Source organism: Mangifera indica, chromosome 10 (assembly GCF_011075055.1).
Source record: "Mangifera indica cultivar Alphonso chromosome 10, CATAS_Mindica_2.1, whole genome shotgun sequence".
Taxonomy (NCBI): domain Eukaryota; kingdom Viridiplantae; phylum Streptophyta; class Magnoliopsida; order Sapindales; family Anacardiaceae; genus Mangifera; species Mangifera indica.
Window position 1 is genome coordinate 2,231,388 of NC_058146.1, and position 12,526 is coordinate 2,243,913.

General features: G+C 34.6%; 1 protein-coding gene and 1 pseudogene across 1 annotated transcript; one reads left to right on the forward strand and one right to left on the reverse strand.

Moving 5' to 3' along the window:
* Nucleotides 1-1,133: 1,133 nt before the first annotated feature.
* LOC123227401 lies at nucleotides 1,134-4,196 on the reverse strand (annotated as a pseudogene).
* A 3,725-nt stretch (nucleotides 4,197-7,921) lies between these two features.
* LOC123227311 (amino acid permease 4-like) lies at nucleotides 7,922-10,384 on the forward strand. The gene is made up of 8 exons (XM_044652056.1): nucleotides 7,922-8,086; nucleotides 8,172-8,307; nucleotides 8,472-8,705; nucleotides 8,791-8,884; nucleotides 8,972-9,186; nucleotides 9,261-9,418; nucleotides 9,502-9,729; nucleotides 9,804-10,384. The coding sequence occupies exons 1-8, from the start codon at nucleotides 8,039-8,041 to the stop codon at nucleotides 10,227-10,229; spliced, it is 1,539 nt and encodes a 512-aa protein (XP_044507991.1). The 5' UTR covers nucleotides 7,922-8,038; the 3' UTR covers nucleotides 10,230-10,384.
* Nucleotides 10,385-12,526: the final 2,142 nt, after the last annotated feature.

Sequence of the window (12,526 nt, forward strand, 5' to 3'; positions counted from 1 at the left end):
CACAACAAAATATAATAAAATAATACATTCAAATCAAAGACTAGTTCTAAATGTTCAAATAGATGATGGGTCAACATTTACGAGTTAATGTATTATTATATGATTGAATAATTTAATTATCTGTTTATCTCTAATTTGAAATCATTCAATTATAAAAATCGTTATTTTTTTATATATTAGTATCTAATTGTTTGTATATAAAATATTATTGAAATATAAAATTACGACTCTGAATTCTCTCACTAGAATGGAGGTATCCACGAAGTATAATACATGCAAATTTATTATTGAATTTCTTTTGATAATGAGAAAATTTTACTTGAGTGTCAAGTTATCCTTTTAAGGATAAACTGTCGAACTAACTATATTATCAAATATTTGATTTTAATATGTTATCAATGGGTTTTGAATCTATTCTCTCGTACTTAGACTCATCACTTTTGCCACTTAAATTATCTAATAAGTGCCACACCATCACTAGACCTTCATCTTCTTCTTTTTCATAGGTGTAAACACATAGACTAGTAGGGTGCTAAATATGGCACATGTTTCAGTGGTGTACGTGATGTTCATTCTAGTTCCGGTTCTCATTATTTGCATGCCCACTTTTACAAACTATGAATAAAATCAAATTCCAAAAACTTGTATGAGGGAACATAATGCATTACATTTGGATTGTCAAAATGTGACCCTGAAACTCATTTTACAGATGCATGCATATATTTCTGGACATTGCTATCATAGCCAATCATTCTATCTACCAATAGAACCCTATAAATTTAGAGTATTTTTTGGATCTTTAGCTTTTCTAGAAGGGTTTTCACTTAAAGTGACAAATCTTTTTTTTTTTTTTAATTTATAGATCTTCAAGATTAAAACCCTTTTCCTTTTTGTGTAAAAGGACCCATAATTTCTTTCTTATTTTTTATCTTTTCATGGATCTTCGAGACTAAATACCTCCTTTTGCCTGTACATCTACATTACATGCCCATCAAGTCTTTTCAATTTCAATAAAAAATGTCAGTTTTCAATGTAATCTTCTTGATTATTTTAAGTACCTTGTGAAGATTGATGCGTTTCAAAGCAAATTTGTGAAGCAATAATCCATGGTGTGCTTTTTTTCAGGTATGAAATGACATAAAAAAAGTTGCCTACTTTTTTTTTTAGGTAAATACTGATATGTGCCACCAGTGAAACAGTAATGTGCCCACTAGCAAAAACTTTCAAGCAGATCTTTTGCAAGTGGCAAATTTGGGCACGTTCAACATCCATCCTAATGCACAACCGAATCATTGATTAGCACACCAAGAAGAGAATTATGAGTTTTTTTATTCAATGAAATTAGGTTGCTTTTGGAGGAGCCTTTTTTGCAGCCTCTTCTGCTGCTTTCTCTGCTTCAATCTCAGTGACAATGGCATCAATTTCCGCTTCTTCCAGCTGCCGCAGGCCATGCTCTTTTGTCATCACAGCAATTTCGATGTTCTTACCACCACTCTCAACAACCTAAAGAGTGTAGGCAACACAAAGTGTGAGTTATTGCAGCTGAGATATCATAATCTGGCATGACACAAAATGATTCACCATGAGAACTTAGAATAAACAACCAGGAGATATGCTAAATGAAAGAGAACCCTAAAATCCTTGATAGTGCAAATTTATACCCTAGCATATATGCTTACAGAAGAATGAAAATTGCTATGCATAAAAAGCTACACAAGTACCACAAGTTATATGCATGTCATAGTTCTTCAAATACTTTGTTCATCAGACCTATACCTAAGTGAAACTTAATTAGCAATAATCCTTCTCATAGGAAGCGCAATTAGTTAATTGTTGCATGACATTAAAAATGAAATCAAACTACTTTCAGTACAAGGCCAGGTATACAGACGTTTTGAATACACTACTTGAAAGTATCTTGTATCTAAAGAACAGATATTGAATACCCTACATAAAAAGAATCTCATATCTAAAAACTGAAAACATAGACATTAATGAAGATAGTTGCATACGAAAATAAGAAGTCAAACAAGAGATACAAAAGTAAGACAGTGTAAATGTAGGTTTTCAAACCCAACTTTAAAAAACCCAATATCTACTTGTCGAAAATGCAAACAAATGAACAATAGTTGCATACTAAAATAAAGAAGTCAAAGCTAAGAAAAAAAAAATAATAAAGGCGGGTACATCTAGGTTTGAAAATTCTTCTTGACAAGAATAATGTATAAACTAAATAAAAATATAGAGATTAAAGAAGAATAGTTTCACACTAGAATTAAGATGTCATAGATGAGATACTAGTACATCTATATGACTATTTTTTGGGTAATTATTCTGTGTCTATTGAAAAATTCGTAGTTTTCATAGAGGCACACTGTTATTAAGTATTATTAATAGAGCGTTTCACAGATTATTTTACAGGACATCTTTATTATTATTAATAACATTGAATTTTCAATAATTGGAAATCTCTCAAGGTCCTTAATAATTTTTTTTTTTTAATATATAAGAAGCAAATATGGTCAGATGAATAACTTACTTCCAACTGCACGAATTGCTAACTTCACAGTTTCTTGCCCAGAAGTTTCCTTATAATTCTTCTCCAGAAACTCTTGCAATGAATTTGAATTTCTACCAGTTGCATTGGCTTTTTATGCAGAAAATGTTCCTGAAGGATCAGTCTGATAAAGAGATGGATTACCAGAGTATGGGTCAAAACCGACAATCAAGGTTGAAAGACCAAATGGTCTCACACCACCACTCTGAGTATACTTCTGCTGTAGACCAGCTATATAACGAGTTATATATTCAATGGTTACAGGATCCTCAACTGTCAACCTATGGCTTTGACATTCAATGCGTGCTCTATTTATCAAAACACGTGCATCTGCATTCAACCCAGCACAAGCCAATGCAATGTGGTCATCCAAAGAAACAATCTTACGAATCATTCTGCAAGCAGAAACAACAAATAGGAAGATAATAAGTATGCACACCAATTAAATTCTTAAATAGCAGAATACAACAAGCTAACAAAAGAGAACTGTACAGAATATGAAAACATGCTTTTAGAATTAAATGATTCTCCTCTTTTTTAAGTAATGAGTAAACTTTCAAGATTGTAGAGATGACACCTATCATTGCCATGTGCAAGAAAAGCTGGTGAAGGCTAGTAATTAGTGAAAGATTTTGATTTCTAAATCACTTGAAAAAGATCAGAACTGAGAAAGACCATTCATTGTGTAGAACAAAGAGCAAAAGAAACACCATGATCCTTCCAATGTATACAAACTGTACTAAGGCATACATAGCGTGAATGCTTTTTCACTCACTGAATGAAAAAAAAAAAAGGAAAAAAGAGATGAAGAAATAATTGAGCTGAATGGCGTCAATATCACAAACTATGTCTTCCAATCAATGCTATCATCTAAGCAAAGCACATCTTCAACCTCCTATGGTATAATGTCTCATCAGAGCAGTGTAGTTTAAACTTATAGGCATTTTAATAAGAATGCATCAGTCAAGCAAAGAAATTCGTATCACAACAAGCCATTAAAGTTCAAGAATTGTCATACGCGGACATCTCCAATCACTTATTTAAATCCACACCCAATTCTGTACAATTACATATTTAAATCGAAACTCAACTTTCTACAGAGAGAGCTAACTAAAATTACAAAATTTTTAGCTCACTTTAGGCATGTAAATGTTCAAATTTTTAGCACACTAACGTTTAACTTCATATTAGTAAGATTCAATATTTTACATTTAATGAATGTAACAATTTAAACTAACATAATCGATTCATAAGCTCAGAATGATCGCTAGTTTCAGTAAACAAATGCGAAACTCAGCTTATGCATATAAAGTACCTGGCGTCTTGGAGCTTAGCAGTGGGATTTCTTCTCGAAGCCAAGGACGACGATATCGGTGCCACGTACTCCAACAGCTGCGTTTCCTTTCCGGACGGCTTCCAGCGCGTATTCGACCTGAAATAGATGTCCATCCGGAGAAAACACCGTGAGCGCGCGATCGTTTTTGTTGTTTTGATTGATTTGGCTTGGGTAGCCTGCGATGTGGTTTTTGAACAAACAGTGCATTGAGCTCCTTGGGGGGGACAAGACAAGAAGACAAGTTAAAACGACGCAGTTTCTCTGCATCTGAACGGTGTCGTTTAAAGGGAATTATCAGAATTTAGGACTCATGCCTCGTCGATTTGACACCTATGATACAACCAAGTGGCCCGAACTTCGTTTAACAGCCTCAAACACCTATCGGTTAAATAATACAAGTGGCAATAATCTCTCAAAATGATTTTAATGCACATGTGCTTTCACAATCATCAATTAATATATAAGATAAATTACAAATGGCGATTATAATATTTGAATTTCACAATTGTTCCATCATGATTATAAGGAATATATCCTCGTTACTGCAATTGTGAAGATATGTTTGACCTTTTTTGCATGCCATTGGATTCTTTGTAAATGTTAACCCAATTATAATGACTACTCTCATGCAAACCATGCAACCAAACAATTCCCTCTTATCTATCTAATCCATGTAATTTGCTTATAATTTGTATGTTAGTTGTTTTTCCTATCCAACTAGTCTTATTTAAGGTGCACAAGACCTCAATCTAACACCTTTCATGCTCCACTCTAAGGCATGTTTATATGTAAGCAACCTCGATCAATTGTTGCATACAATTATGCAAAAACTCTCATACAGTGTCAACAATTTGACCAAGCTCATCACACACTAACTTGTTTTATACTTAACTAAGCTTTTCCATTTTTTCCTACTTACATGTACACTCTTAGTCTTTGAGCCCTTCCTGTGCACCTGACAATACATCTTGCACTCTTGACTTTGCGTGCCTGAGCGTGTGTCATCACACACGTTTACCCAAAGTTAACCAACATGACTCTTATTGGCTTCTTTCATATTGCCAAAGACATTTAACAATAGTCCAATCAACTTACGTCCTTTTTGAGATAATTGATCCTCTCGTACCATAATAAACTCGCACACCGTCATGTTCAAATTTGATACAAATATGTGTGATTCAAGTGGTGTATATATACGAGGTTAACCACATCTCATAAGACAAGTCATACTGGTAATGTATTATTTGTATATGAAGAAGAATGATGGTTAAAATGGGATTCGTTGACTAAAAAAATATTAAGTTTTGAATATCCACTGATTCAATCTGGCTCTGAGTTCTAAAACGAACATTGATAAATATTGAAAATTGAATCTCTGGACAGAGTATAATATAAGTCATAAGAAGGATGTTCATTATAACATGTTTTGAATGTTTTAATCGACGATTCGTAAAGAATCAAAATTAGGACTTTGACAATCCATGAATCCGAAATCAATCTAGATTGTATAACAAAAGGATATTACCTACATATAATATACGATCGAAGATATTAGGTTCGATAAAGTATTTCTTTATTGTGGTTTAGAGGCTATGACACATTGCTAAATGTTTACCATAGTCGTTGAGTTTTCAGTACACTTTTGGATCATCTAAAAAATGACTCACGGCTAAGTCATATGAACATTAAATGTTACACCAATAAACCAAACTTTCTAAAGAGAGGATTAATCATCTAAGGATGACTAGAACCTTCCGAAAGATAATGAAAATCATATAAAATGTTATATGAGTGTAAAAAAATAACATTTTAAAAGTTAAAATGTTAGTGAGATAAAATTAAAGTGGCTAAAGTATATATTTGATATATATGCATGGTAAAACTTTAAATTATGAATTTGTTCGATCAAATAAGAATTTTGAAATTGCAAAATAGGCACTATTATATAAAATGCATTTTAGTTCATTTTGAACTAATATAAACATTTTTACACTTTACTTTCTCTAACAAAACAAACTAAAAGTTTTCACCTCTCTTTAAAATTTGGCTTGGAAGGTGCACTCCTTTGGAGGTTCTTTAAGTGAGGAGTTTAATCCATTATCCTATATCTTTATAGGAGGTAAAAGGGTAGGTAAAAGTTTTATTCTTCTCTTATATGTCTTAATCATGTTTTGATTCTTATTCTACCTACATGTATGACATTCTTTATATCTTCATCTTCACTTATCATTTTCACATAGAAATGTAAAAGCAGAACATTTCCAACTCAGAAGTTCAATAAGCACTCACTTTACCATAATTTACATCCTTTAATTATTTCACAAAATAATTTTACAGGTGACCTGAGTAAAAGCTAATCAAACAACAAATATGATCAACTTTACTTACTGTTTCAGGCAAACAAGCTTCACATGGATTGACCCAGAGCCAACTATAACGAAAGTCAAGTAAGAAGATCATCTCTCATCTTAACAAAGTAGATGAAAAAAGGTCCAAAATGCATGGATATCATATGTTGCAGTAAAATATATCTATCAAAGCAACAATGAAATAACAAAAAGGAATATCATCAATAAATGAATTGAAATTAATCGAGGATAAGCTGGGGTCTGTTGATTATGGTGGGAGAGTCATCAAGCAACAAACTATTTCATCCATTAAGTTAGTAAGAGTAAAGCTTGAGTTCTCCATTAGAATGACTGGTTTTGAGGGGTCATAGTCATTATCTCAACACCCCCCATGTTTATCTGAGTTATCCAAATGCTCATGTCCTCATCATGAAAAGGAAAAAGGAACAGGAAAAGAATTACTCGAGAAAGTAAAAGCAACTCAAAGGATTATAATGATTACTGTAATGCATGTCATGTCAAGTCCTATAGTGGAAAGATAACATGCCACTCTCGCCAATAAACTATTGTTTCCACTATTGGAAACATACAAAAACTTATTGCTCTATCAACAGTTTCTAACCTACTTTGATTTGACGTTGATTGATTTGTATGGTTTCTTCTTGCTGTTTTACAGAATGTTAGATACTCGAGTTCTATAGATGATCTCATTGTTTATATGAATGATGGAAGTATATATAATTTAGTCATGAATGAGATCTTGAACCCAGAATGTTGTCGAAAGAAGAAGAATATGTTATTGATTATAGGGGAACAGATAACTTCTGTTATCAACCTGCTATAATTCACAAGAGAACTTTGAAGATGCAAGTCATATAGGGTTTATCAACAAAAACACCTCTGAATGTTTTAATATGCAAATCTTGACATGTTAGTGGTCGGCTTGTTAAGCTCGTCAATTGATAGATATAACACAGTGGGCTGTGTCAGATCTGACTTGACACGGCTTGTTATGTCTGATCTTGTTACTATCTCACATTAGAAATTGTCTATGTCATGTATGGGTTCTCATTAGGTTTCAAGTGACCAAAATGGTGCTCTGTTCCATTGTAGAATTCCTAATTCCGTGTTGCCCCTAACTTCTTTTCTTTATCCCATCATACTGCAAATCGAAGAACAAAAGCTAAAAAACTGAATTGTAATTTATGACTTTGAAAGTTTTGAAAAATATGGTATTGATTTTAAATAAATATGAGATAAATTACTGTAATTCTGCAAACTGTTCCTGCAAAACTGGTTATGATGCCTACAAATAACTTCAGAGATATTTTGTAGATATTGGAGAGTGTTCTGCAGATATGCATACTTTATATATGGTCTTATTCAGCATAGTTATGATTGCATACCTAAACATAGTAAGCACTACTTTATTTATGTCGATCTCATTATCTTCAACTGATCAACTTGCCCACAAAAAAGACCATTAATTTCGACCACAAAAATAGATAGATTTCAAGGACTAATGCCATAGTAATAATCTTTAAGTGGACACTGATTGTTATTGAACATTATGGCCGGGCCAGTCGTCGTGTTTCATACTCTAGTCTACTAACACGTTTGCACTACCCTCCCTCAGCTCAACTGATTCACCATCTTCCCTTCCCCTATAAATGGCTCTAGTTTTGATAGTTCAGCGTCCATCACCTGCTCCATTATTTCTCTCATTAGCTAGCTTTTTAATTTGTCTCTTTGGTACAACTCTCATATACACTCTCATAACATTTCATAACTATAGCCATGTTGCCAAGAAGTCGAACTCTTCCAAGCAGAATCCATCATGACGCTGTAAGATTAATAGATCAACATAATAAGCTCTTATAAGTTCTCTGCCGAAATGCTTCCTAAATATATTTATGCTTGTTATATGTAGTTTGAAGAAAGACATGATATCAAGCACTACTTGCAAGTAGAAGTTCAACCTAAAGCTCATAATGAGACTGAAGCCATAAACCCCCAAGCCAACTATTCCAAGTGCTTTGACGACGATGGCCGCTTGAAGAGAACAGGTGAACTACTATAGTTTACTTTATGAAGAAGAAGAGCTTTTAGCATGGCTTGTTTCACGCTTTAAGTTTCGAACTATAATTTTATTTTTAATGTGAATCATATGTTTGAAAGTGACCTAGTTATTGTTGGCTCATAAAATAAACTCATTTCAATTGCTATGCAGGAACTTTTTGGACTGCAACATCGCATATTATCACAGCTGTGATAGGTTCAGGGGTGTTGTCATTAGCTTGGGCAATTGGGCAGCTTGGTTGGGTTGCAGGACCAACAGTCATGATCCTCTTTGCCCTTGTTAATCTCTACACTTCCAATCTTCTTTCTCAGTGCTATAGGTCTGGTGATCCTGTCACAGGACAGAGAAATTATACTTATATGGATGCTGTCAAGGCCAACTTAGGTAAGAAATATTATTGATTCATCTTTCTATCTCTTATACTTTGACACATGATGATAATAGTAGCATGCATCCATTGTGATTGCAGGAGGAAAGAAGGTGATGCTATGTGGGCTCATCCAGTACTTAAATTTGTTTGGTGTTGCAATTGGGTATACAATTGCAGCATCTGTCAGTATGATGTGAGTTCTGTCATTTTTCTCTTTTCTATATGATAAAGTTTTCTTCATGCTATCAAGGTTCCTATGTACTCAACACTACTGTTACAGGGCTATAAAAAGATCAAACTGTTTTCACAAGAGTGGGGGGAAGAATCCATGCCATATGTCAAGTAATGGGTATATGATAACATTTGGGATTGCAGAGGTGATATTTTCTCAAATCCCAGACTTTGATCAAGTATGGTGGCTCTCTATAGTTGCAGCTGTTATGTCATTCACTTACTCTACTGTTGGTCTTGGACTTGGAATTGGAAAAGTTGCAGGTATAATTTCACATTATTCATTATTAGTTCTGCATTTATATGAACAAACTTTCAAACTCATCATTTTTTCCCAGAGAATGGGAATATCAGAGGGAGCTTGACAGGAATCAGCATAGGGACAGTAACACATGCTGGAACAGTTACTTCAATGCAGAAGATATGGAGGAGTTTGCAAGCTCTTGGAGCAATTGCCTTTGCATACTCTTATTCTGTCATCCTCATTGAAATCCAGGTACATATCAAGTGAAAAATTTAACCAAATTGGCCTGATATAATGATGATGGTACATATATAAACACCATTTCAATTATGCAGGATACAGTAAAATCTCCTCCTGCAGAGCACAAGACCATGAAGAAAGCAACCGTATTCAGCATCACAGTAACAACTGCCTTCTACTTGCTCTGTGGATGCATGGGTTATGCTTCCTTTGGTGATCTGGCTCCTGGAAATCTCTTGACTGGCTTTGGCTTCTACAACCCCAACTGGCTCCTAGACATTGCCAACGTAGCCATTGTTGTTCACCTTGTTGGTGCATACCAGGTACATACAGATGAAGATTCTTCAATTTTTTGGATAACTTTATAGGGTTATATTGATTCAATGCAATTATGTAGGTGTACTGCCAGCCCTTGTTTGCTTTTGTGGAAAAATGGAGTGCACAGAAGTGGTCTAAGAGTGACTTTGTCACAGCAGAATACGACATACCAATCCCTTTCTGTGGCGTTTACCAGTTAAACTTGTTCCGTCTGGTATGGAGGACCATGTTTGTTCTATTGACAACCATAATAGCCATGCTGATGCCCTTCTTCAATGATGTTGTTGGGATCCTGGGGGCAATGGGGTTCTGGCCTTTAACTGTTTATTTCCCAATTGAAATGTACATAGCACAGAAGAAGATTGGAAGAGGCACAGCCAGGTGGCTTGGCCTTCAAATTCTTAGTGTCAGTTGTTTCTTCATCACTGTAGCTGCTGCAATCGGCTCTTTAGCTGGAGTTGTTCTTGATCTCAAGACTTATAAGCCCTTCCAAACTACCTACTGAGGCCTGAAGAGTGATCCATGACTCATGCAGCAGAAATTTGGTAGAAGCATAATTTAAAAGATGGTTGTGTGTGTATGAAATATTAATAAGAAGCATTTAACGGTCAAGGAAAGGAATAAAATGTACCATTCTCAATTAAAGAAGTCCTCATATCCTAATTTTGTTATCACTTAAACATCCTACAGAGGCAAACAAAGGGCAAAATTAAAATCTATAAGCTGCATCTACTTCTGTTGTTTTTCCTTCAATTCGGCATATTTTGCTTTTGCAGCAGCTTCAATGGCCAGATTGAAAGCCTTTCTTATCTTGAAAACAGTCCAAGCAATGCCAATTGCATGTCCTGCTGCATCTAGTTCCTCATTGGTTGCATTTCCCGCTTGCCCCCCATACCTGAAATGAGAGACAATATGATCAAACTTGGCGAATTAAAAATCACATACATGAAAATGTACATAAACTAGGTCTAGAAAAGATATTTGTTCAAAATTTTGCCATCCAAATCTATACCCCTTTCTGCTTTGACATTATAGGATATGAAATTGAGTTCTTGTTTAAGGCTAAGCATCCAAATCTATTCATGGGGCAGCTCTGGATGCATTCCCTAATATCCATTTTAGCAGAAACTTTACCTCAAAGCAACAGAACCGGTAAGGGAGAACATGACACCACAAACTTCAAGAGTTCAATGCCAACTTCCAGTATAATGATTGATTCTTAGTGATAGTAGCAACAAGCATACTAGTGATGATGTGGTTAGATCACAGTGGAGATGATGTAATGAGGCATTCAATTATTCAGTTAGATCACAGTGTAGGTGATCTAATGAAGCATTCAATCATATGGTTAGATCACAGTGATGATGTAATGGAGTATCAATTATATGGTTAGTTTGAGATTTGAGATATACATCTCTAAAACAAGCCCAGTTGCCACAACTGACACGGTCGAAGTGACATTCTTAATGGCAACTTCAGCTGCATCACAAGCCTTCTCTGCACATGCACATAGATTGAACAAGAAGGTAGAAAGCATGATAAATTTTACATCTACCCAGTATTGAAAGGAACCATTGAAACATAAAAAATTATCTCCCTGCAAGTTGGACAGGCACATGAACCTCTCTATGTGCCATTTTCAGTAACTTCTAGCCTCAACTTCAACTCCCCGGATTAATAGCCGCCAACCTTTTCCTCATCAACTCCCTCTTATCCTCCGACTTCAAACTCGTCTGGTGACATCTTCCTTGCCACCACATCCCAACTCTCTTTCTGTACCAAAAAACAATTGTGACTCTGTAAAACGCTAACCAATTCTTTCAACAAGTGAGCTTTCCCTGTGGTGGCAAACGTTAACCCGTAATTCATCACCTCATATTGATTACTGCAACTACTCTGCATCATATACAGTCATAGAGATATTGGACTTTCTTATGAATCAGAAAATAGAATATACATAGATTTCCACATAGTGGACCATACAAAGGAGATTCAATTTCTTATGAATCTGTTGCCAAATTTGGATTGTATTAGTTATTGAACCACTTTGCTTCTTGTTATATTTGATTCTTCTGGTAACAAAATATTACATCTCTATTGGTTAAGTGTAGCACAAGATATGCTGCTATAAATGCAAATGTTGGGAATTTATTGACCCTGAGTTGAACCCATTCTAGCATATTTTTTAAAGAGCCACCTCAAATCTGAATGCTCAACTTAGCTTTCTGACAGCTTTTCATGAAGATGACTATTTTAACCTTGTGATAATTTGCATTTACTTCAGGATTAGACAGCAGCATTGCTGTTCTTCTCATTGATATTGTAGCAATACTGAAATCCAAATTCAGCCACATGAAAACCTTAAAAGGAAGCACATCAACTGGCACAACTTTCAGAAATATCATATCGGTTGTGACAAAAATATTTCCTTTATCATCTCCTAAATATCTTCTCACTGTTGATGCAAAATAAGAACTTTTGCCCTCAGTTTCTCCTCATTCCCGAGCAAAGTGGAGAAATTGTGGGGACTATTATTTAGTTGAAGCTGATTGATGGCAACGAAAACATACACACACATCTTTTTTCAAGTCTCAATCAACTAGATAAAAATTGTCTGCTCTAAACAGAAGGTAAACAAAACAAAACCCATTTCATTAACCATAACAATGAATACAAACTAAATTCAATTGATAAAAAAAACCCACATCAGCTTCCACTCTAGATGTGAACTTGCTTAAATTTTAAGCTTTAAACAGGACATACAATCACAAAGCATTTTGATTAAAGAATGGCATGAACACA